General features: G+C 41.0%; 1 protein-coding gene across 16 annotated transcripts in view; it reads right to left on the bottom strand.

Moving 5' to 3' along the window:
• The window catches only part of sec31a (SEC31 homolog A, COPII coat complex component), a 100,512-nt gene that overhangs the window by 25,375 nt on the left and 47,798 nt on the right, over positions 1-27,339 (bottom strand). For 11 of the 16 annotated variants that reach the window (XM_078214679.1, XM_078214621.1, XM_078214664.1 and 8 more), the window contains exons 12-20: positions 26,424-26,498; positions 26,163-26,216; positions 20,540-20,614; positions 19,638-19,743; positions 16,419-16,597; positions 16,215-16,341; positions 15,164-15,309; positions 11,964-12,137; positions 10,066-10,239 (exon numbers count right to left, since the gene is read on the bottom strand). In XM_078214679.1, the coding sequence (XP_078070805.1) occupies positions 10,066-10,239; positions 11,964-12,137; positions 15,164-15,309; positions 16,215-16,341; positions 16,419-16,597; positions 19,638-19,743; positions 20,540-20,614; positions 26,163-26,216; positions 26,424-26,498 (1,110 nt within the window). The remainder of the gene's footprint in view (positions 1-10,065; positions 10,240-11,963; positions 12,138-15,163; positions 15,310-16,214; positions 16,342-16,418; positions 16,598-19,637; positions 19,744-20,539; positions 20,615-26,162; positions 26,217-26,423; positions 26,499-27,339) is intronic. The other 5 variants (XM_078214673.1, XM_078214593.1, XM_078214630.1 and 2 more) reach the window with 1 other exon arrangement.

Genomic DNA, 27,339 nt, shown 5'->3' with positions numbered 1-27,339 from the left:
TCATGGCTCCTGTTGGCCAAGCAGGAATTGGAATTGACAATGGTCACAGAATGGTCACACCTCTAAGCACTCCAATTGCATCAGCTACATTACTACTCCAGCTATGGGACTTGAAAGGACAGAGATTTGAGCTGGGAGAACCTGGCAGACAAAATAAATGAAAACACAGAAAATGCTGGAAACACAAAGGTGAGTCATGCTGCAGAATAACTTTAGGTGAATGTAATAATCCTGAATGGTAGGGGTTAATCAGGATAGCAGTAAAGATCCTGTAAGCTGATCTGATAGATTCCATCCTCAAAGGAATCTGATCGCTTAATACTGCTATTTGCTTTTTATTTGATATTGAATATATTGAAGCAATAAACAATTGTAACTTTTCAACTCAAAGTCTTGAGTCCCAATATTTTGAAATAGTTAATCAATAACCAGTTAGAAAATTAAATCTATGGAAACAAACAAGATATTCCAAAAATGCCCATCTAAGTAAATATCGATGTTGGAAGGGTAAAAGGACTCTGAAGACAGTTCAACCGCAGGATTTGCAGGTTTCAGAAAGGGAAGGAGGGGTGTGGTCATGTTGGTCCCTTTGTCAGAGGCACTTGGTACCCGAATGCAGGATCTTGCATCGGGAAGGTGGGGTGGGTGCTGAAAGCTAAAGTTCTGCCCTCACTTCCAGCACCCCCTGGTCTACCTGCAAACCCCCATCCCACACTCACTGACCTGAGTCAGGGATCCAACAACAATCCCTGCAGAAGATTCTGGAGAACTTTCAGCAGCAGCCACGGCTCCTGACAGCTCTGTCAGCAATGGAGAATTACTGGCCTCTGATTGGCCAGCTGCCCTTGGGGTCAAGATTTCCACCCCAGGGTCCTAACTCCCAGGGAAGGCCCAACACCGGCCTGACAGGCACTTCATTTAATAGGGTCTCCCCTTTGGAAGCGATGTGGGTTTCCCACCAGCAGGCTAGGGCCATATCAGTCACATTAAATTCCACCCTGGTCATTGTTGTAATTAAGGGAATGCAGTCAATTTGCACATAGTAAACTCCCACAGTCACCAATGAAGTAATGACCAGATCATCTGTTTTTGTGGTTGATTGAGGGATTAATGTTGGCCAGGACACCCGGGATCACTCTACATCTCTTCTCCAAAATAGTGTAATGGGATCTTTCACCCCCAGCCTTGAGGACAGACAGGGCCTTGGCTTTAATATCTCAGCCAAAAGACAGCGGGCAGAATTTTCGGATCCCGCCTGCTACCCCTGCACAAAATCAGTAGCTTTGCTAGTCTGTCAAATTTTCCATCCCACCCCATGATGATTCCTGCAGGGGACAGGACAGGAAAATTTAGACCAGTATCTCCAGCATTGCAGCACCACCTCAGTACTGCATTGCAGTGTGTCAGCTTTGATTTTTGTGCTCAGGTTCTGGAGTGGGACCCTGAATCCACAGCCTTCTGACTCAAGAGACGAGAATGCAACTAACTGAGTCATGAAGGCCTCAAAAACCAGGGCTGGCATGGTTCCTAGAAAAGTGACACTAAATGTGTCCTATTTGGTAAGTTGTTTCATAGTGAAATGTACTTCTCTATTAAGAAATGGCACTGCTTAGCTGAACGCTTGTCATAAATTAAATTGATATTTTAAAAATATAGTATTATGAGGACATGTCTGATTCAACAAGCCTAAACTTAAGTGATCTCATTGCCAGTTAATATCTGTGGAGCGAATAGACTGCCCTTAGAAATGACAAATAGACAACATTTGAGATCACAGTATTATTGATGCAGGTTATTTACACGCTATCCTTGTATTGGTAACATACTAGGGTGGGGAAAGAAACAAAACAGTTGTGTTAATATAGCTTAACAAAATGTCTCAGCACTTCATACAATGAATTTATTTGGAGTGCAGCAATAGTTGTTTAGTTCAGAGGGGAAATCAAAGGTCTGAGGCCCAAGAAGAACAAATGTTTAGTCCTTTCAAACTACTACAGATCCCATTTTATAATAGCCACTTCCATCTGATGTGGCGTTGAAAGTTAAAGTAACAAATGCACAAATTCAGTTGGGCAACACTCATACTTTAAAAAGGCACTTAACTAGATTTGAAAAATTAAACTATTTTACGCAAACCATTACAAGATCAAGATTATGCAAACAATTTCAAACTGTTAATGTTTTTCTTTAAATCGTACAGCACTCTGTTTAATGAGGTCAAATAAGTTGCAATTGAAAGTAGGCCATGAAGTAAACAGAACGTACATGCCGTTATGAACATGATCAGATGTGGGCAACACAGCACTATAATAGGCCATAAACATTTCTAACCAGTCTTTAGACATACTTAGACATCTAGTGCACAGCAACCTGGAAAAACAATTGCATCCAACTGCCAATTACCCAGCAAATTCCCAATAAAACCATCAATCAAAAATAAAGAAAACAACTATATTAATATAAAATGTATAAGCTTCAGTGGCGTTAACAATGACACTAAAAAGGCAAGAAAAGAAAAATCAAGTATATCAAAAATGTGGAAACAAGGTAATAAAAACTGATAGCATTTTTTCCCTTCAAAGGACTCCCTCATCACTTGCAGCATCTCTCTATAAAGAGCTGTCGCCCTCAGGAAACCACCATCAGCCATACAGGAAAAGTTCCCAAGCAAGAGGAATGCTGTGGACAAAACACCAACAGTACAGCTATCATACAAAGACCACTCTGAAGTGGTCCTGGTGCGAACTCCGTTCCCTACCCACTCTCCCTAGCAATCATCTGAGGCTAAACCAGACTGTCCACAACCTTGGTGTTACGTTTGACTCTGGATGAGCTTCTGACCTCATATTCCACCCCATTACTAAGACCAACTATTTCCATCTCCATAACATCATATGACTCCACCTCTTCCACAGCCCATCTGCTGAAACCCCCATCCATTCCCATGTTATCTCTAGACTTGACTGTTTCAGCCCACTCCTGGCTCGCAGCCCACATTTTGCTCTCTTGCAATTTGACAGCGTCCAAACCTCTAATGCTGGTGGCCTTACTCACACCATGTCCCACTGATCTTTCAGCCTGGTGCCTGCTGAGCTGGATCAATTCCTGGATAAACAAGTCCTTGATTTTAAAATTTTAATTAATGTTTAAATTCCTCCATGGCTTTCCTCACAATACTCCAATTTTGGCCTCATGAGAATCCCCAATTTTAATCAACGTACTATTTGTGGCCATGTCTTCAGCCATCAAGGCCCAGAGCTCTAGAATTCCCTCCTTAAACTTTTGGTTCGCTTTTCTCCTTTATGAAGCTGCTTAAAGTAATTACATTTCAAAAATGCATACAAGGAACAGGAGTAGACTAGTCAGCCCCGTGAATCTGCACCACCAGTTGATGGTTGATCTGATTTTAACCTCAACACCACATTCCTGCCTATCTCCAATAACCTTTCAGCCCCTTGCTTATCAATAATCTATCTACCTCTGTCTTCAAGGTATTCAAAGACTCTCCTTCCACTGCCTTTTGAGGAAGAGTTACAAACACCCACAACCCTATATTTTCCCTCATCTCCATCCTAAATGCACAACTCATTTTTAACAGTGACCCCTCATTCATGACTCTCCCACAACATTGACTCCACAACCACCCTCGAAAGACCCCTTAAAATCTCATATTCAATCAAGTCACCTCTTATTCTTCTAAACTCCAGCAGATACAAACCTAGCCTGTCCATCCTTTCCTCATGAGACAGCCCACCTATTCCAGGTATTAATCTACTAAACCAGCTTGTCCAAGGTACAGCCTGAGGGCCGGATGCAACCTGTGAAGCCAAGCCACAGCGAGGCCAGAGCGTACGCAACCGAGCCATGGCGCAGTCAGAAATTGGTGGGAGGGGGGGCAGAGCCTGCGCAGCCAATTCATGGCGGGAATGGAGCCCAAGGGATATATACGACAGGACCCGGGAGGCAAAGTCACTTTGGGCCCAGCAAAGTTGAGGTTTTGTCATTTTGGTGGGACTGGGATGAAGGCGGTGACTGCGTGGATATGCGTGTGTGTGTGAGAGAGTGAATGAGTGACTGTGTAAGAGAGTGGGTGAGGGCATAGGATTGAGTGACCGACGGGGTGGAGAGTGGGACTGAGTGACCGAGTGAAGAGGTGAGTGAGAGTCTGTCTTACGCCTAGTCTCAGTTCTCTCACTCAGTCACACACGCACTCACATACACTGACCCTCCAACTTTACAGTAATTTCCTTTGCTTACGTTTTTAACTCAACAATTTATCGCTACAACATTGATGTACATTTGTTCAGCACTTATTTATTTCCTTGAAAACTCAACTTTTTCTTAAATTCAGTTCACCGTCTTGCCAAATCTTTCCTGAAATTTTCTCAATGATGTTATCATAAACACCAAGGACTGAATTTTAACTGAAAGGAAATGGGTGGATTAGGATCAGGAGTGGGATTGAAGTGTCAGAAATGTGTTTGGCAAACCAAAGCTTCTCATTTTTGGCTTTAACTGAAGACGGAAGGTGGGCAGAAGACTAACCTATCCACTCCAACTCCCACGAAACCTCTGGCCTGTTTCCTCCAATTTTACCTGGTAGATAAGAGAATTTTTCAATTCATCACATACTAAGCAGCAAGCCACCAACTGCGTGGAGACCTGCAAGGGCAGCTTTAAAAAATGTGACAGACAAATGTTGACACAGGATTTTTCCATTGTAAATGACAACATAAAAAGCATTACACAAAAATTGTGGCAGAGGAAATAGGGTTAATTTAGGCAGAAAGTGTATGTTATAAGCAAGGATTTTCTTCATTTATATACATAAAGTGGAATTGTCTGTTCAGTCATGTCGGAGTCTTCTATTGGTTCAGCACAAGTCAATGCCTGGTCCTTCTGACATTCCAATGTGTTGCATGTGTATCTATAGTATCATTTGTGATTGGCTGAGTCACTCAAATCCATGATATTCCCTTCATTCAACCAGCTAGCAGGCTAGAACAGCATTTTCAACGCCTAATTTTAGTACTGTTGAAAGAAATCTCGTTTTTATGTTATATTCCCAGTTCAAATAACATGCTCTATACACTGTTGTACTTTGCTGTCTCATTCTATGGTTCAACCACAAGCCAGAGAAGTGGTCATTTAGTCCATAATGCATATGATAGCTCTTTGGAAGAGCTCTCTAATTGATACCACTCCCCCAGTCTTACCCCACAGACCTGTAATGTTTTCCCCTTCAAGGTTTTAGAAACATAGAAGTGAATTCCACACATTCACCACTCTCTGGGTGAAGAAATTTCTCCTCAGCTCAGGCCTAAAAGGTTTACCCCTTATCCTCAAACTATGACCCATGGTTCAGGACTCCCCCACTATTGGGAACATTCTCTCTGAATCCACCCTGTCTAATCCTGTTAGAATTTTATAAGTTGCTATGAGATTCCCTCTCACTCTTCTAAATTCCAATTAATATGATCCTAACCAACTTAGTCTCTCCTCATATGACAGACCTGCCATCCCAGGAATCAGTCTGTTAAATCTTTGCTGCACTCCCTCCAAAGCAAGGACATCCTTCCTCAGTTAAGGACGCCAAAACTGCACACAATACTCCAGATATGGCCTCATTTATCCGATTCCCTTTTGAAAGCTATTATTGAATCTACCTCCACCACCTTTGATGGCTATATTGAGACATTTCCGAAGAGTGAATGTAACAAGGCCCCACATTAAATTTATATATGTGCTGCTGGATTTGAGTTGTAAAATCTGAACTTGATGGTGAATAGCTATTAAGGTCCCAAGCTATTTATCAGCATTTGATACATTCAGTACCAATCAGAGCCTGGATGGTAAAATAATCGGAAGGCAAATGGTCATGTCAAGCGGTTAGGATGATGAGAAAGAACAGAGACAGACTGCAGCAACGGTGAGAAGCACAACTGAAAACACTGCAAATAGCAACCGTGCAAAATGAGGGAAAAAGAGTCACCCAACCCTCAAAATAGGAATTTACAGAGCAGGTGAGGTTAGAGCACACAACCCAAATCCCACCCCCACAATATACCCCTGTAATTTCACAATTCTCTTTGATAGCCAGTCTATTCAATTAGAGTTGGTTTAATTAATATGCACCAATTCCTCTACCTCTTCAGTGAATAATACATTTCTGTAATTGTGGAACTGCTAATGAACAAAAAACAACAAATCACCCTCAGAAACTATTAGATATCAGTTGTGAGAGGAGGACTTTGAAGAAAATGTGAGAGTTTGGCACTCCAAGTGAAGGGAGTTGTATGGTGGGAACGCACATTGCAATTTTTGTACCTGGAGGTCAGTCCAATTTCAGGTCCACATTGATTTCCGCCCATCCAAATAAATGAGTAGAAACCATGTGCAGACACCTACTACACTCTCCTATTATCATTTCTCAGCTCGGGAACTCAAATAGCTCTCTTGGGAGGAGGTTAAAATGAAAAATCTTTGTACGCTGGGAATGTGAAACAAAAACAGAAAATGGAAAATGTTTGAAATGGTACACAATAGGGCAGGCAGTGACTAAAAACACCACTGAAAGCATCCTTTCTAGATGTATCACAGCTTGGTATGGCTCCTGCTCTGACCAAGGCCACAAGAAACTGCAAAGGGTTGTGAACACAGCCCAGTCCATCATGCAAACCACCCTCCCATCCATTGACTCTGTCTGCACTTCCCGCTGCCTCAGAAAAGCAGCCAGCATAATCAAGTAACCCACGCACTCCAGACATATTCTCTTCCACCTTCTTCCATCGGGAAAATGACACAAATGTCTGAAAACACGTATCAACCGACTCAAGAACAGCTTCTTCCCTGCTGCCATCAAACTTTTGAATGGATCTACCTTGTATTAAGTTGTTCTTTCTCTACACCCTATCTGTAACTGCAACACTACATTCTGCACTCTATCCTCTTTTTCTCCCCTATGCACTCTATGAATGGTAAGTTTTGTCTGTATAGCGTGCAAGAAACAATACTTTTCACTATATCCCAATACATGTGACAATAATAAATCAAATCAAAAGGAAAGGACAAGTTAATGTTCTAATTGGGATCCTTCACCCAAAACATTCTGCAATCTTACTTATCTTTTTCATATTGACTAGCTCTGTATTGCAAGCATTTCTTTTCTGATTCCTTCACGGTTACTGAAGGGAATCAGATTCAGCAACCTCAGGTAGCATTCAACTGCCAGCTTCTGCAGACTTCCTTCCAGAAAACCGTACACTGCAATCTCATTTCACTCCAAGCCTATTCATCATTTGCTGCCAGAACTCACATTTTGAGAGTTTTCACTGCAGTGGACACATGCAAAAAATTAAAGAAACGGCAAAATCCAGGTCGAATAAAATGGTAATATCCACCTTCTTATTATCATCTGCCACTTAACATATCTGTGTTTATATTAAACTTTTACAATACAAGAGCACATTTTTCCCTATCTAATTAAGAACCCATCATAATCTTGTACAGCTCCATAGATTTTCTCCTAACCATACTTATTATAATATTTCACTAGATTATTTTGTCTGCCCTGCGACTGATGGTCAATGTTGGGTCCTTGTACCATAACACCTCACGTTAAAATACACATCATGTTTAAATCATTTAATGGTTTCAGGCCGTGCTATCTCCCAGTACAGAAACTTGAGCATAAGATTCAGACTAACACTTCAGTGCAGTACTGAAGGAATAGCGCAGTCTTTTGGATGAGATGTTAAATTGTGGTCCCATTTGCCCTCTCGGATGAATGTAAAAGGTTTCCTCGCACTATTTCAAAGAACAGCAAGGCAGTTCTGGCCAACATCTACCCTTCAACCAACACATTCAATGGATGTAGAAAATGCTGGAAAATTACAGAGGGTCTGACAGCATTTGTGGAGAGAGAATAGAGCTAACGTTTTGAGTCTGAATGAGGATCATCCAGACTCAAAATATTAACTCTATTCTCTTTCCACAGATGCTGTCAGATCTGCTGAGATTTTCCAGCATTTTCTGTTTTTGTTTCAGATTCCAGCATCCACAGTATTTTGCTTTTACCTTAAATAGATGATCTGGTCATTATCACATTGTTATTTGTAAGTTGGCTGCTGCGCTTCCTATAATTACAACAGTGAGAATATTTCAAAATTGACTGTAAGGCATATTAGGACACCTTAAAGTCACGAAAGTTGCTTCATAAATGAAAGCTATTTCTTATTTCTAATCTGTCAATGCCTTGAGATATTTTCTGTATTACATGTGCCAGAGAATGCAAGTTGTGGTTGTACTATGTTAGTAAAATTCTAAAACACTCTCTCCATGTTCATGGCATCATTATCCAAGAAGCATGTCTAAAAACGGGTGCAGTATTCAAATTGCAACTGCATGGATGATCCACCAAGGCCTAAGATTACCTCTGTATTGTATAAAATCCAGCATCCCAAATGCTTTTCTTAAAATAAAATGATAACTCATGCTCCTATCTTTAATTATTTGTATATCTAACTCCTAATTCTTTCTACTTTTAAAATTTTATTATTTACATTTATCTCTTATCCTTCAATCCAATATATCAACTCACTTTGCTCCATTTTAAATTTCATTTATCTGTCCAATTTATTAACGTGTCGATATGCGCGATCTTCTTGGAGATCCTCTCCACTTGGAGCCGGCAGTTTGTGGTGTCGATGGTAGCCATGATGTGGAGATACCAGTCCAACGCCGGCATCTCCACATCAATTTATTAACTACAGCATAATTTGATTGAGGCTTAGTGGCACCTTACAAAAATACATATACATAGCAATTATTGCATTTGTATTATCAGCATAATTTCACAGAACCATAGAATCCCTACAGTGCAAAAGGAGGCCATTTGGCCCATCAAGTCTGCACTGACTCTCTGAGTATTTTACCCAGGCCCACTACCTTGCCCTATCCCCATAACTCCACACATTTACCATAGCTAATCCACCTAACCCTGACATCTTGGGACACTGGTAGTCATGATGTAGAGATGCTGGCGTTGGACTGAGGTAAACACAGTAAGTCATCTCACAACACGCTTTAACCTGGTGTTGTGAGACTTCTTACTATCTTGGGACACTAACAGGCAATTTAGCATGGCCAATTCACCTCATCTGCGTACCTTTGGACTGTGGGAAGAAATTGGAGCACCCAGCAGAAATGCACGTAGATATGGGGAGAGTGTGTTAACTCCACAGTCACCCAAGGCTGGAATTGAACACGGGGCCCTGGCGCTGAGTCAGCAATGCTAACCATTGTGCCACCCTGTTTCTTCAAGAACTCCAAAATCTGTTAAAAAACATGCTTTTTACAATCTTGAGCTGTCTTTCATTAATTCATGACTTTCTAAGCAAATATGAATTTTACTATGAATTATGACCTCCAGAAGCTTACCCACTGATGTTATGCTGACTGCTCTATGGTTACTTGGTTTATCCCTTTCAGTTTTTTGGAACAAAGGTGTTACGTTAACAACCGTCTAGCCTTCTGGCATCAATTGTAAATCCAATAATGTTTGAAAGATTACAACTGAAGCCTCTCTGTTCCCTTCTGCATTCTAGGACACATGCCAGAAGTGACTTTCCACTTTGAGTCACACCAGCTTTTCTTTTAAGTTCTATTTCACTCTCTATAGTCATTGTAATTAAATGCATCCTTCTATCTTTATTACCATACCTTCTATGTAAACTGTGAAAATCAAGTCTACCTTCATAAAGACTGGAACAGTGGACACAACGGCATGAACAAAAGACAACACCTAACTTAGATCAGAAGTTGTCACAAGCCTAGGTTACGCGATCACACAGTTAAATACTGGGCAGTACAAGCACATCGCTTGTTCTATACTGCTAATGAGTTTATTGAATCATCTACCCGATCAGCATAGGAAGTAAATTTAGTAAACTGAAATCTTACCTGAAAGCCAAGGCGTTATGAATTTACATTTCAAAAATATTATGCACAATATGAAAAATATATGCATGCCTAACCTGAGCTTAAAGTATGTAGAAGCGACCTCACCTGTGCATAGTATTGCTGTGTAGGGGCTTGTTGCTGCAGCTGCTCTGGGGCGTGTGAATGGCTGGCGTTGACTCTACCTCTTGGAACTTGCTGTGGGAATGGAGTCAATTCCTGCCCAGTTGCTTGTTCACCCTGGGCACGAAACAGTCTGTCTCGCAAATGCAGGATCGTCAACTGGTCGAAAGATGAAGAATTAAGTAAAATGAGGGGGAAAAAAAGGATAGATTTACGAGTTTCCTCAAAGCAAGAGTGTTTCATTTTAAGGGGAGCTGTCATCAAAGTAACTGGCTTCACTTTACTTCCTTTGTGGAGGCTGATGTGTGATTATGTCACAGTGACAAACTCATCACATCTTCCAATAATTTGTCTTTTTTAAAGTTGTGAAACTAAGCATGTTTATTCTGCATCATCAAGAATATTTTTCTCTGGTCATTTAATTTTGGTAGATGCACGTAAACTTGAATCTGACCTTTTGCTCACTATCACTACAACTCTCTCGACAGCTTCCTCCTTACTAAAGTGGGTAAGAGGAAATAAGCACAAAAAACGCTTATTAATGGCCTAAGCTGTGAAACATTGCATGAGGGAGTGGGAAAACAAAATGAAAAGTGAGAACTGAAGTCAAAATCAGAGCAACAGTCATGTAGGAGGGGGTTCTAAATTAGGGCGGCACAGTGGCTAGCACTGCTGCCTCACAGGGACCCGGGTTCAAATCCGGCCTTGGGTCACTGTCTGTGTGGAGTTTACACGTTCGCCCTGTGTCTGCGTGGGTGCTCTGTTTCCTCCCACAGTCCAAAGATGTGCAGGTTAGGTTGATTGGCCATGATAAATTGTCCCTTAGTGTCAGGGAAATTAGCAGGGTAAATATGTGGGTTACAAGGATAGGGCCTGGGTGGGATTGTTGTCGGTGCAAGTTCAAAGGGCTGAATGACCTCCTTCTGCACTGTAAGGTTTCTATGATTCTAATAGATTGTGGTGATGTAATTTATATTAGATGAAATGTGATCAATTTTAATGCTATTTTATTTTTTACATATTATATATTGGAAACCATTTTAATACAAATTATAATTTCTAATCCCACTTAATGTCACTTTTGGTAACCTTTAAGATCTACAGCTTTTATGGAGTCTGTATTTTAATAAATTTCAAGTCATTTCATACGACCATAGTCAGTTCACAGTATTGAGCTACATGAAAGGTGTTAGCTGCAAGACAAAATAAACAAACAATGCACTAAAAATAATTAGGATAGGTCAATTATTTCAGTTTTGGATTAACTTGAATTTTTACTACATGTAGAATTTTGAGAGGAAAATGGGACTTTGTTCTCGTTGATCAGCATATTCTTGTATTTTTGAGTAGTCCACATCAATATTACTGAAATTGTACCATTTATACATCCCATATGTGCCTCATTAACATCTCAGTAATTAGAACATTATTGCAGGTGCATCACCATAGCAAAGTTTTCGCTTCCTCCTTGTAGTCTTGTCACAGCTCACAAAATTACCTGAAGGAAGACTCACTCAGCCATCATTTTGATAGGCAATTGATAAAAATCAACAACACTAATTAACTATATTTTATGAGAAATGGAAAGAATTGCCTGTGAAATCTACACAATTGTAAAAAAAAGCTACCCAAAACTTTATTTGCTTTAATATTTATAAAACCAACAAAAATATGGAAGACAACATGTCACGTGCGGCAATTCTGTATCTCCACAATCTGAGTTGCGAGGGGCATTGTAAAAATATGAATTTTATCCTTGATTAAAAGCTCCCTCTGATGTGACCCATGAAGACATCTATGTGCTCAAACTGCTTGTTTCCTCTAACATCAAGGATGATGTGGCTAGAAAGTTGAGACAAATCCAAAACACCGTTAAGCATTACCTGATTGGTATCAGTAGGAAGATAAGACAAAGCAGCAGCCAGACTTCCTTGGGCGGCTAACAGACCAGCATATTGACTCATCTTCTCTGCCAGAACAGCACCCACTCCATTATTGTTTGTTCCTTGGCTAAGTTCAATGGCTTTACGCAGAACCACTACTTTCTCGATCAGATCCTGAAAACAGAGGACACACAAATATTGAAGAAAATATTATAAATCTTATTGCTAGAGAAGTTTTCTCTTGAAATTAGGTAACAACTGGAGTTAGCCACAACAAAGCCTTGCAAACCTGGTGGTGGGAATTACCAAGGGCAAAGAAAGACTTGAATCATTTTAGATTTATGCAGGGTCACAGGGTCCTAGTGCACAGGATCATGCCACAATTCATGCAGCCAATGGCACAAGGTAATCGTACTATAGTGACTTAAGGCTGACAGATAGGAAAACCTGGGGGAAACATCCCCATCATGTGGAAAGTGGCACGAACCAGCTGCATGCAGGGGCTTTTGACCACATTTCAATGGTGTGGCTATTGTGAAGCTGGGACACTGCCCAGCCAAACTGTTGAGCAGTTACTCAATAATTGTGGAAGCTGTAAGTCTAAAGAGCTTAGTTCAGGTTTGCAAACGGAGTCACGATGAAAGGGTTCTGCAAAGTACTTTGCACATGCTACAGCTCCCTCTATGTAAGCAGCACAGAGCTGCACACTAAACCATTCAGAAGTTGGTGCAAGAGTAAGGGGATCCTTCAATGGCAACAACTTGTATTTATACTGCGCCTTTAATGTAATTAAATGTCCCAAGGCACCTTACAGGAGCATTATCAAACAACCCAAGCAAGGAGATATTAGAACAAGTGATGACAGAGTTAGAAAGGAAGGTACTGAAAGCTTGGCTGATAAAATGGATTTTCAGCAAGTTTTTTAATAAGGTGGAAAGAAAAACGGAGAGGTTAAGAGATGGCAAACCAGACAACAAAGCTAGGTTTAAACTTTGCCACCAGTGGAACAAAAGGTAGAGGGGGAGGGACGAAGAGGTGTTGGTGGATTTTTGCAAAGGGAATATCAAGAGATTACACAAGTGGAATGAGACAAGGCCAAGTCAGCATTTCAAGGAGAGGATTTTTAAATTTATTCTGGAAGAAAAGGGGAGCAAGAATGGAGATGATGGGTGGCTGGATAAGTAAATGGGGAGTGGAAAGGTGGGGAGGGGGGGGGTGGGGGAGGAGAAAGGAAGGCTGACAAAGATGAGGTTGGAGAATCAGATTTCTAAAGGCATGAATATTGTGGAGGTGGAAGAAAGCCAGTCTGATGACGGATAGGGGCTTGAAGCTCAGCTCGAGACTGAACAGGAAATTAATATTTCAAACTATGTGGTTTAGACACCTGCAGTAGCCAGGGGACAGGACTAATAGAATATGCAATTTATATTCATATCAACTTTTCCCTTCACATCAGCAGCCATCTGATCAAAATATATCTCACTGCTGTGCGAGTTACACCTTGTGTTTCTGCCTTTTTTTTCTACTGCTGCCGTACCACCGACCAGTTTTCAATACAACTGGATTATTATTATTCAATGAAGCTGAATCTTGTTTAACAACTTCATACATTGAACCTATAACACAAGCACTGTATGGGAATAGGAAACACTCAAACTGATACCTTTTTGATATTCAAACCTAATTCCTGGGCCCATTACATAATCTAGGTTGACATTCAGCCCAACTCACTTCTGACAAAGAGCCAAATGCCCTCGAAACATTGGCTCTGCTTGCAGATGCTGCCAGACCCGCAGAGTTTTTCCAGCATCCTCTGTTCTCACATCAAAGCGTTCAAGATGCCATTGCATTATTCAAAACTGGAGTTACCCCAGTATTGTGGTAATCATTACCCCATCACAGATCACAGGTATAGGTTGAGAGGCAGTAGATTTAAAACCAAGATGAGGAGGAACTACTTCTCGCAGAGGGTGAATTTGTGGAACTCGCTGTCCGACAGCGCGGTGGAGTCTGAATTGTTGACTGGTTTCAAGAGGGAGAGAGACATATTTCTAATAAAAAAGAGAAAGAGGGATATGGGGAATAGGTGGGGAGTTGGATTTGAGACCAGGGAGGGATCAGCCATGATCTGATTGAATGTCGGAGCAGACTCGAAGGGCTGAATTTGCCTACTTCTGCTCCTAATTGCTATGTTCCCATTAATCATTCAACACCATCAAAACCAACTAATTGGCCATTCACTGCATTGTTGTTAGTGGACCTCGTTGTGTACAAAATTGCAGCTATGTTTGTTCACAAAACAGGAGCAAACACAACTTTATTGACTGTATATGAAGAAATTGGGGTTGTTATGAAGCGACTTGATAAGGCACTCTACTAATACAGGTTCTTCCCTTTAGCAAGATAGAAGTCACTTACAGTGCCATGGACTGGATGGACACGTCACCACATTCTCAACTCTAAATGTACAGCTGGGGTAAAGCATTGAAAAGCCAGGCAACTCTTATAGGGCTGATGGAAATACTTGAAGGGTGTTGACAAGTGGGGCCTGAATGCCTCAAGTGGGTAGAGCTTTCCAGCCAATATAATATAATTGAAATAAAACAGAAAATGCAGGAAAAACTCAACAGTCTGACAGTATCTGTGGAGAATAGAGCAAACATTCAGTCAGGATCATCCTGACTTGAAGCATTGGCTCTATACTTTCTCCACAGATGTTGTCAGACTACAGAGTTTTTCCAGCGTTTTCTGTTGTTGGCTCAGATTCCAGCATCTGCAGTACTTTGCCTTTATCTTAATATAGATGAAAATGTTTTCCAGTCTATCTCAAGAGTAGACACCTAGGACAAAGAAAGCATGTTACTAGCAAAGTCAGAGTTGGGGAAGAAGAGTTGGGGAAGAAGAGTTGGGAGACAGAGGGATTTCATGCCTTTTAAATAAATAATCTTCGAATGTCAATTGACAATGGTATCAAACCAGCTTGGAAGGATGTTAATGAATCTGGTAATTTCAAATAAGATGGGGGCTGAAATCTACAAAGTGCTGGTAGTAATCATTAAGGGGGTGGTGTGTGGCTTGGATAAAATCAGGAGAGGTTTGATGGGATTGTAAACAAGCCACAAGAATTCTTTCAATGTCACCATTGTTTGTTATTCCAAAAAGCACAATTGCATTGCATCAAAGATCTCACTGACACTAACCTGAAGAGCAAGAGGTGAGTTTCCATTCTGAGCTCTATCCCAACAGGATACTAGTTTTTCCACATTACCAGCACAGATATAGCACAGGCAGGCTTGGACTTGAAGGCTGTTGTCCCCCTCGTTCTCTAATCGGGTGCCCAAAAAATCTAGGATGGAAACAAGCAAAAGCACACCATTTAAAAAAATCTCTTTACTCATCAAATTTATTTTCCAGTCCATTTCTCTATTGTTGTGAGAATGGAGATGTGTTACATTGCCAATTGGTACAAATCACCTACATGTCGCATCCTGTTCTAGATTCTCTTCTGCCCGATTCCCAATTGGTACAGTTCAGGTGTGAAAGCGGCGATTTGAACCTGGTTTTTTTTCACTCCATGGCACTGAACTTTTGAATTCCAATTCAGTACAATTAATATCAGAGCGGGAGTCTGTAAAATGTTACAGCAGTAGAAATTTTGGAATGATATATTTTAGGGTAAGTTGTTCTGTCCCCATCCCTTGCTTCAGATATGCTGCTCCTGTCCAGCTGTAGAATCCTGTAATTTTCTGAACCTAATCACTTGTACCCATCCATTGGCATGGTCAAGAGTTAATAGAAAGGGCAGAGAAATGAGGCACAGTTGCAGATCTCTTGGACCTTGGACAGAGTAACTTATATACAGAGAAAAATTTAATGCCTATTTTATTCTTTATTAAAAGAAAGTACACGTAAATTAAACTCCATTAATTGCAATCTCTTTCCATTTATTACACCAACGGTATCTGATCCCCTTCAGGTACATCAGTACTGCAGAAATACTTCTAATACAAGAACGGCATTTTTGTTTAATGTGTTCAGTTTTGTGGTACCAACATACTGTGACCCTGGTCACTTTACTTCATTTTTGGGGTTATGTCCACCAATATTTTGATGGAAAGGTCATGCCTCGCTAACAAAAACAGCCTGCCACAAAATCAACAAACTTTAATGATGAATTTCTCATTTGCAACAAATAAATCAGAGGTAGAATGGCAAATATTTCAGAATAAAGGATAAAGCAACACTACTCACCACAAAGTGCAGCAAATTCATCAGGCCTGGCATATGTCAACAAGGCAGCCAAAGCTTCCTTCCAGTTCTGAAGGTTGCATGACTGTAGAATCTCTTTCCAATCACGTGTAACCACAGCATCTATCAACTAAACATTTTAATCAAAACGTCAGGACAAAGAAGCCAAGTATTAAGATTCAAAACATGGTCAGAATGGAACCTTACCCTGGTGATCTTGCTCTTTGTTTTGGCAAAGTACTTTTTTTGTGTTTTAGCCAGAAGTTCCTGTCCTCCAGCTATTGCTAATATGATGGCATCTGCCATTCGATTATCGAACAAGCAAAGATCAACGGCTCCTTCGAAGTTGCCAGTCAGCAAAGCTTGAGTAATCAGGCCATCGACATCTGTGGTACGGAAAGGAATTTTTAAAAATGTTTCATCTTAGCAAAATATCTTAATGTAATAAATCCTGCAATACAGCACTGAGGGATTTCTGTACTATCAGAATTGCCATCTTTCAGAGGAGACATTAAACCGTCTGCTCAAGTGGACGTAAAAGAGTTCTGCTGCCACCCTGCTCGATATCCCTTCCTCAATCTTTACCATTCAAAATGGACTAACTGGCAATTCATTGATCTGCAGTTTGAGACACCATATGCACAAACTAGCAGTTGTAATTACCTACACTGAGGCAACTACACTTTACAAAATAAGCGATGCATCATAAAGCCCCTGAAACATCATGAGAACATGAAAACATGATGTTAAATTCAAATTCATTCTTTTTCCTTGCTTGATCCAAGACTAGCACACAATTCCAATTATGTGCTTGCTTCACTCGTTGGAATTTAGAAGGCTGAGGGGGGACCTTATAGAGACCTATAAGATAATGAAGGGGCTGGATAGGGTAGAGGTGGAGAGATTCTTTCCACTTAGAAAGGAAGCTAGAACTAGAGGGCACAACCTCAAAATAAAAGGGGGTCAGTTTAGGACAGAGTTGAGGAGGAACTTCTTCTCTCAGAGGGTGGTGAATCTCTGGAGTTCTCTGCCCACTGAAGTGGTGGAGGCTACCTCGTTGAATATGTTTAAATCACGGATAGATGGATTCCTGATCGGTAAGGGAATTAGGCGTTATAGAGATCAGGCGGGTAAGTGGAACTGATCCACTTCAGATCAGCCATGATCTTATTGAATGGCGGGGCAGGCTCGAGGGGCTAGATGGCCTACTCCTGCTCCTATTTCTTATGTTCAGGGCTTGAAGCTAAAGTAGGCATGTGATTTTTAAAAATTCATTCTTGGGACACAGGCGTCACTGACAGGCCAGCATTTATTGCCCATCCCTAGTTGCCCTCGAGAAGGTGGTGGTGAGCCGCCTTCTTGAGTCGCTGCAGTCCGCATGCTGTGGGTTGACCCACAAAGCCATTAGGGAGTGAATTCCAGGATTTTGACCCAGCGACTGTGAAGGAACAGCGATATATTTCCAAGTCTGGACGGAGAGTGGCTTGGAGAGGAACTTGCGGATGGTGGTGTTCCTCATGTCTGCTGCCCTTGTTCTTCTAGATGGAAGTGGTCATGGGTTTGGAAGGTGCTGTCCAGGGATCTTTAGTGAATTTCTGCAGTGCATCTTATTGGTAGTACACACTGCTGCTACTGAGCGTCGGTGATGGAGGGAGTGGATGTTTGTAGATGTGGTGCCAATTAAGTGAGCTGCTTTGTCCTGAATGGCGTCAAGCTTCTCGAGTGTTGTTGGAGCTGCACCATGCAGGAAAGTAGAGAGTATTCCACGACACTCCTGACTTCTGCCTTGGTGGATAGGCTTTAGGGAGTCAGGAGGTGAATTGCTCACCGCAGTAATCCTAGCCTCTGACCTGCTCTTGTAGCCTCTGTGTTTATGCGGTGAGTCCAGTTGAGTTTCTGGTCAATGGTAACCCCAAGGATGTTGACAGTGGGGGATTCAGTGATACATGGCCTGTTAGTTGCTTTTCAGCACAATAGAAGTATTGAGAGGAGCAGTGTGTTACGAGTAAATACCCCACCTCTGATACTGTTTGTGGCAACAAGTATTTGAGTAGCTTGGGTTTTCCCCCGGCTTCCAATACTCCCTCTGATTTCACATTTCTCTTGGCTGCTGAAATCTCAGATACATTCTTCCATCAGCCACCTCACAAAACAGTGGTGTGGAAGCTGTGGAGATGCTGCTGTCAGCAGTTAAACTCTAGCTTTGTACACAGCACATCTTCCCTCAGCAGGACAGCAGCAGAAACCACCATTTGTAAAGGCTGAAAGATGCATTTGTACAGGTGAGGGCAAATGGACGAATTCAGATAGCTGCTGGCAGACGTATTTATTCTCATTTTTTATTTTGTGGTTGCAAAAGGGTAGGTCAGATAGATTGACACTTAAAAGTGATTAAAGGTTCAATGAATTTCAATGCATAGATGTCTGGGTTTAGAAATTACATTGTTTTGGGGGATGCCATGGAATCGGGGCATGTGGGGGCAGAGGGGATAGAAAATCTAGATCCGAGGCAGGAGCAAGTTTCACAGCTTTATTTTAAATGTTTCGTTACACGGGAAAGATGCAACCACAAATGCTGCTCTCATTTGCTCAGTTATAGGTTTGGATTTTCCAGCTGTTCATGCCAGTGGGATCTTCTAGTCCCACAGAAGGGCCCCCCACCCCCAACGCCGCAGGGAGACAAGAAAATCCCCCCCCATAGAGTGCACACCTTTATCTTAAATTGTTGACAACTATTTTATATTTTTCCTGCTGAACATGCCGCTTACTAGTTCTGCCTTGCAGTCTGAATAGTGCCTGCAAACCCCGCCACTGTAAATAACATTTTGAAAACATTTTGTGAAACAGGTATCAACTATTCACTCCAGCAAGGACTGACTGAGACATGATGAGTCAAATGAGTTTTCCTCTGCGTTATAAACTTCTATGATTTGATTGGCACCTCGCAGGCTTTAAGTAAACCTCATGGAAAATGCAGTCAGTTTTGGGAAAGAATTTGTTTTAGGTTGATTAACTTTAGCAAAGGGTCACGTGAACAAAAGGATGATTTTAGTTTTGTACTTCCGCTGACTCCTTCAATAAGTTTGCTGGCAGAAACTTTACACAGTGGTTAGCACTGCTGCCTCACAGCGCCAGGGACCTGGGTTCAATTCTGGCCTCGGGGGACTGTCGGTGTGGAGTTTGCACGTTCTCCCTGTGTACGCGTGGGTTTCCACAGGGTGCACCGGTTCCCTCCCACAGTCCAAAGATGCGCAGGTTAGGTGGATTGGCCATGCTAAATTATCCCTCAGTGTCAGGGGGATTAGCACTTGGGGTAAGTACGTGGGGTCACAGGGATAGAGTGGGATTGTTGTCGGTGCAGGCTCGATGGGCTTATTCTGCACTATGGGATTCTAGGATTCTATGATGAAATCACAAACTACTGACCTCCGCTGACAGAAATATTGAATTTGGTTTCATCCTTAACTTGCTTCTCGGGTGTGGATTCACTGAGGTCCAAATCTTCTTCATCTTCTTCATGCTCACTTTCTGCCTACACGATAAAAGAAAAAGATAATGATATTCCATATACAAAACACTCAAACATAGGCACCACAATCAGCTATTTGTATTTTAAGATACAAGTCTATCTTGTTCAGTGTGCTAAGTGTTGTATTACCTTGAAGAATATAGTCACAAACAAATGTAATGTGTGAATAAATTCTGTGACTGTCAGCAACATTTACAGGTACTGTAGAGTCACAAGAAAGATTTTGAGGCACAGTCTAAATACAGATTTATATAATATATAATCCTAGAAAGGGTTATGTTTTTCCCTCAAAGTTCAGCCAGTTTATCCAGCAGCCGTGTACTAGGCCAGTAAGGTTGCAGGTTTGATTCATAGTCTGTGTTCCTTTAACTGATCCTAACCAAAGGACAGTAGATGCATTACAACTGGCGTCAGTATCTCTGTGTTATAGGCGGGATATCAACTGCAGCTCCCATTCCTGATAACTGTCCGTCATCCATTCCTGGAAATGTATGCAAGGACACCAGGAGAGGATGGATCGGCAATCAGCTGCCAATATTCATGTAGAGACTTTTTACACATGGTAAGGTAGGATGATTGTACCCCAGCAAGGAGACAGCACCCTCAGACAAGCAAATGAGCAAAGAAAATCCATTCATATAAAAAATTATGTATGATTGTTAAGCAATTCAACACTGGTCATTTACAAACTAAGAAATCTGAAACATGAAAAACACTGGTTTTGAAGTGTGTGGACATATTAGCAGCGCAAAGTGTTACCTGCACGCACACATATAAAATAATAGGATTGATCTAATACCTCCCCCAGCAACTGATCTTCTATAGCAGGGCTGTCTTCAGCACTTTCTGCTGTGTGCACAAAGTCATCAGGAGCCTTAAAGTGGAAGGGTTAAATGACAACACCATAAGGAACATTAGGAAGCACAAGCAAACCCAAAAGACAGCAATGTCAAGTAGGACGATGGGGTAAGCAGATTATTCCACAAGTGACAGAAATCAAAGGTCCACATGCAAGGTCAGCAAAATACTACGCTCTTTACAAACTCTTCCTGAATCAGTGGGTAATTGTGGCAAGATACATTCCACTCACCATCACCAATAGTTTCAAAGATTTTAAAGAAAAATAAAAATGATACTCAGTGAGTTAGCAGACCAGGATTTGAGCCGAAGCCAACGGGATCATGTCACCTTTCTCTGCTGTCCGACACAAAATTGGTTTTAGTCTTAACCTTATTCCAGGAGGGACAGCCCACACTATATAATTTGGCATTACATTGGTGATTTCTCTCAGAAAGGTCACAAGGTGACTGATGTGGCAAATAATTGTTCCAAGGGTGCAGTGCAGGCTATTCTGAGGTTGAAGTACGCTAGCGAGAATGGAAGAAGCTTTATTCTGCAATTCACATGTATTTCCCATCCTGAGAGTATTTGGTGCTGATATGATGTTTGAAAATATTGCATTCTTCAATAATAACATCTTGACTATCAAACAAAGTTATCCAAAAAAGATACAAGGTTTATTTAAAAATAAAAGAATTGCAATTTTGAATTATATCAGGTAGATAAAATGGACTCCAGACTGAAAGCATTTTTGGATGCAAGTAATCTAAATCGTAAAGACCCCTTTCATAATGTAAAATATTTTTTCTCCATTCATTTTGTATTTTTAAAATTTTAGTTCGTCAGTGATGACATTTTCAACCGCAGAGGAGCCTAACTAGCATTAATGCAGATACAATAGTGAACCATGCGGATGTTCACAATCAACTGCATATGATAATCTGCTACCTTACATAATTAAGCTCTACATGCCCATACTTCTCATATTGCAGTCATTATCACTAGTGAGGCATCCTTATGCTTTTTATTGATATCACGTTGAAAAATACTGGCAAAACCTGGACTAAAACAAATAGCCACCTAAAACCTAATAGAAAACAACTGAAGCACATTTTTATTCTAATGGTATACAGCAACAGTTAATACAACATAAGCTTTGCTGCATTTCTTTACCATACATGTGGATCAGGATTGCAATTACAATCCCAATAGTCCTTTAAGACTTAGATTTCTTCAGTTAAATGCCAATTCCATTCAATCCTCAGACACAGGACTAAGGATAGGCAATGTGCCAATCCCACAAGACCAATTTAACCTATAACATCAAGGTTACAAACTGGTCCTCGTTATCAGGAACAGAACCACATTGGTTACAAAACAACCCTGGTTAGTTGCTTGAGTTTAAAAAGCACACACATTATGTACAAATTTGGTTGCCTTGATTAGTCAGTTATTACCTTCTGAAGTAACTGTTGGTTATAATGATAACTTGCCATGAATGAAAATGAATGCATTGCACTTTCCTTCTATTTGTGCTTTTTCCTGTTTAGTAAAAGAACATAAGAACTAGGAGCAGGAGTAGGCCATCTGGCCCCTCGGGCCTGCTCTGCCATTCAATAAGATCATGGCTGATCTTTTCGTGGACTCAGCTCCACTACCAGCCCACATAATTCCTTTACTGTTCAAACATTTATCTATCCTTGCCTTAAAAACATTCAATGAGGTAGCCTCAGCTGCTTCACTGGACAGGGAACTCCACAGATTCACAACCCTTTGTGTGAAGAAGTTCCTCCTCAACTCAGTCCTAAATCTGCTCCCCCTTATTTTGAGGCCATACCCCCTAGTTCTAGTTTCACCTGCCAGTGGAAACAACTTCCCTGCCTCTATCTTATTTATTCCCTTCATAATCTTATATGTTTCAATAAGATCTCCCCTCATTCTTCTGAATTCCAATGAGTATAGCCCCAGTCTACTCAATCTCTCCTCATAAGCCAACCCTCTCAACTCCGGAATCAACCTAGTGAATCTCCTCTGAACCTCCTCCTCCAGTGCCAGTACATCCTTTCTCAAGCAAGGAGATCAAAACTGTACACAGTACTCCAGGTGTTGCCTCACCAGCATCTTATACAGCTGCAACATAACCTCACTGTTTTTAAACTCCATCCCTGTAGCAATGAAGGACAAAATTCCATTTGCCTTCTTAATTACCTGCTGCACCCGCAAACCAACTCCTTGTGATTCTTGCACAAGGATACCCAGGTCCCTCTGCACAGCAGCATGCTGCAATTTTTTACCATTTTGCTGTTATTCCTACCAAAATGGATGACCTCACATTTACCAACATTGTACTCCATCTGCCAGACCCTTGCCCACTCACTTAGACTATCTATATCCCTTCGCAGACTTTCAGCGTCCTCTGCACACTCTGCTCTGCCACTCATCTTAGTGTCAGCTGCGAATTTTGACACACGACACTTGGTTCCCAACTCCAAATCATCTATGTAAATCGTAAACAATTGCGGTCCCAACACTGATCCCTGAAACACACCACTAGCCACTGATCGCCAACCAGAAAAACACCATTTACCCCCACTCTTTGCTTTCTGTTAGTTAACCAATCCTCTATCCATGCAAATACCTTACCCGTAACACTGTGCACCTTTATCTTATGCAGCAGTCTTTGGTGCGGCACTTTGTCAAATACCTTCTGGAAATCCAGATACACCACATCCACAGGTTCCCCATTGTCCACTGCGCATGTAATGTTCTCAAAGAATTCCACCAAATTAGTCAAACATGACCTGCCCTTCATGAATCCATGCTGTGTCTTATCAATGGGACAATTTATATCCAGATGCCTCGCTATTTCTTCCTCGATGATAAATTCAAGCATTTTCCCCACTGCAGAAGTTAAGCTAACCGGCCTATAGTTATCCGTCTTTTGTCTACCTCCTTTTTTAAACAGTGGCGTTTCATTTGCTGTTTTCCAATCTGCGGGAACCACCCCAGAGTCCAGCGAATTTTGGTAAATTACCACCAGTGCATTTGCTATTTCCCCCGCCATCTCTTTTAGTACCCTGGGATGCATTCCATCAGGGCCAGGAGACTTGTCTACCTTTAGCCCCATTAGCTTGCCCAACACTACCTCTTTTGTGATAATGATAGTTTCTAGGTCCTCACCTGCCACAGCCTTCCTGTCATCAATTTTTGTGTCTTCCACTGTGAAGACTGACACAAAATACCTGTTCAAAGCCTCAGCCATTTTCTCATTTCCAGTTATTACATCTCCCTTCTCATCCTTTAAAGGACCAATGTTTACTTTAGCCACTCTTTATCATTTTATATATTTGTAGAAACTTTTGCTATCTGTTTTTATATTCTGAGCTAGTTTACTCTCATAATCTATCTTACTTTTCTTTATAGCTTTTTTCATGGCTTTCTGTTGGCCTTTAAATATTTCCCAATCCTCGAGTTTCCCACTAATCTTTGCCACTTTGTATGCATTTTCTTTCAATTTGATACCCTCCTTTATTTCCTTAGATATCCATGGCTGATTATCTCTTTTTCTACAGTCCTTCCTTATTTTGTTTCTTCTGGATATGTTGACAGTCAGCTATTTCAAAATATATGGTTCAACAGACTTTATTTCACTGGCTGATTGTATCAATCAGCTCATCTCTTCAGTTGTTGACAACATAAAGATCGGGGTGGCACAGTGGCAGTGATTAGCACTGCTGCCTCAGAGTGCCAGGAACCAGGGTTCGAATCCCGGCTTGGATCACTGTCTGTGTGGAGTTTGCATGTTCTTTCCTTGTCTGCGTGGGTTTGCTCCGGGTGCTCCGGGTTCCTCCCACAGTCCAAAGATGTGCTGGGTTAGGTGGATTAGCCATGCTAAATTCTTCCTCTGTGTACTCAAACAGGTGCTGGAATGTGGTGACTAGGGGCTTTTCACAGTAACTTCATTGCAGTGTTAATGTAAGCCTATTTGTGACTAATAAACGTTTTACTTTCTTTTAGTAGTGAGTGCAGGCAAGTTACACAACAAAAGACGTGCTGGTTAGGTGCATTGACCATGCTAAATTCTCCTCAGTGTACCGGAGTGTGGCGACTAGGGAATTTTCACAGTAATTTCACCACAGTGTTAATGCAAACCTGCTTGTGACTAGTAAATAAACTTTAAACTTAAACAGCAGGAAGGGGACGTCCAAATTCAAATCTAATTTGTCTTCAGTGTGAAGACTTGAAAAAGGCTGTGAAAATGTCCAAAGTTGTCCTTCGGACTTAACAGGTATCTACCATGCAGTGCACAAAATAATTATTTTTTTACTGCAAATGCAAAGAAGGTGAGGACTAGAGATTGGAACATTTCAATTTTGGCTGGCGCTGTTCTACATCTGGTACTCCTGCTTTCAATACAGCAGAATAAAACTCTCTCTCTCTGCTTTGGTCCTCAACCCAACCTCAGAATAATATCCCCAACTTATTGTGACCATTTTCCATTTTGTACACCATCCATGAGTGATCTCTTGGAATGAGCCAGTCAATTAGTGACAAATAAGGGACTGCCTCATGCTGTAAACTGTGTTCATTTGGAATTGGATTCAGATGATCTAAACTAATTTCACATAGAAACTTTACAGCCAACCAGAGTAACAGACTTCTATCTGTAGAAACAGGAGTCTCTCAAGTGTATTCCAACTGGAGCGTGGCTGATCCGTACCCAAATTTCATTTAGTCCAGTTTAAACTTAAGCTCCCGACACAAAGTGAAAAGGTCAGCATCTAATACAAATTTAGCCTTTAAGATAGAAACTTGAGAGTTTGAAGATGAACTTTGTTTTCATTTTTCTACCTTGTGGAATAAAATTTACCCCAGGGTTTGTACAATCGTAGTAGCATTCAATAAAAATTAACAAGTCAGAATCAATCACATTTTCAGGTTAAATAATGATTAGGTTAAGTAATAAATACAATCAAATACAAGGGTTACTTCAACAAATACAGGTTACAATCCAGACAGATAAGAAAGCAGAGATTGGAGAAAATGGGGCAGGAAAGTTAAGAGAAATGTGATAGAGGTATTTAAAATGATACGGGATTTAAAAAAAGATAAACTCATTATTTTGCTCAGTTAGTTGGTAACTTGAGGACATATGTTTAAGATGGGTAAAAGAATAAAGGGAAAAGTTGGAAGAAATACAGTGGAATGTCCTACCAACAACAGTGGTGGAAACAGAATCCACAATAGCTCTTAAAAGGGAAAATGGATAAAGATCTGAAAAAGAAGAATTTAAAGGAAGCAGGAAAATTGTAATAGAGCTGGATAACGTGCTCTTTGGGAAAACAGGACAGAGGGGTCAAATTTGATTTCTTCTTGCAAAACGTTGGCATTGACACAGTGAGCTAAATGATCTTCCTTTGTACTGTAAATGCAACTAGCAAAAAGAAAATGGCGATAGCATTCTATTAATAATTCTTTACATAAAAACATTTGTGCATTGTATTACAGGATAACTTTTCCAATTTCACAACCTGATATGAAGGAACCTGTGCGACAATTTGCTTATTTTGTATTGTCAGTACCTGAGATACTGGAAGTCCAATCTTGTCTGCTCCACTTTGCAGTGCTGCTGCAATCTAAAGCAGAAAGGTACAAATATTGAAGGCAGCTGTGCCCGAATAAAGTATCCTTTCAGTTACATTCTGTATTGTTTACATCCTCCTCCCTCCCAAGTGTGATGTTATCAAGTAATTGTTTCTCAAACAGGTCTAATAGATAATAGGAATAAATTGCAATTTATTTCTTTTTACCACTCAGATGTCACCAGGAAATCTCCTACCCACCTTCTCGGCAAGCTCTTCTTGCTTGTATCCTAAAAGCTCCAAGTATTTATTGCGATGATCCTTCTCAAAGTTCACCTGTGAAAATAAGATGGAATAATCAGTAAAATGGGAGTGAGGGATGCACCAACTGAACTGACTGGGGAATATCTCTGCTTAATTATACCTTCCATAAGCCCAGAAAAATCTTAATAGTGGAGATGCACTCAAAACAGAAAATGTTGGAAATGCACAGGTCAGTCTGCTAACCAGTGAGAGCAAAAGAGCGTCAGAAAATCAAACCTTCTCACTGCGTCAGCATAAGGAAAGCGCGACAAAGACCTGTAATGCCGGCCCATACGGAAACACAGAATTGCTACACTGCAGGAGGAGGCCATTTAGCCCACCGTGTCTGCACCGAATGAGCAATTCACTTACTGCCATTTCCCTGCCTTGTTTTGTTCATGGCTTAATCCTCGCCGCTGTTCCAATATTATAATTATAATCATTTACATAGAATTACATAAAACGCATAGCACAAAAATAGGCCTTCAGCTTCACCGGTCCATGCTGGTGATTATGCCTCATTTTCTTTTACATTTGTTCTGGGGAGATGAACATTTCTGGCAAGGCCAGCACTTCTCGTCCATCACTAATTTGCTCTGGCGCTGGATACAAACCACGTTTCCAGTAGTCCATAGTGAGTAGAGGAACAGAAGGTTGAAATAGTTCCATTTTATCTTGATACGAGAGCATTATTCTGACATAACACATTTCCAGCCTTATTGCTGTGTTTATGAATGAAATTCATAGAATCATAGAATTCTACAGTGCAGAAAGAGGCCATTCAGCCCATAGAGTCTGCACTAACCACAATCCCACCCAGGCCCTATCCACATATCCCTACATATTTTACCCACTAACCTCTCTAACCTATGCA

This window comes from Mustelus asterias, chromosome 1, assembly GCF_964213995.1.
Source record: "Mustelus asterias chromosome 1, sMusAst1.hap1.1, whole genome shotgun sequence".
NCBI lineage: Eukaryota > Metazoa > Chordata > Chondrichthyes > Carcharhiniformes > Triakidae > Mustelus > Mustelus asterias.
Note: the sequence above shows the minus strand (reverse complement) of the source record. Positions and strands in the feature narration are given on the sequence as shown.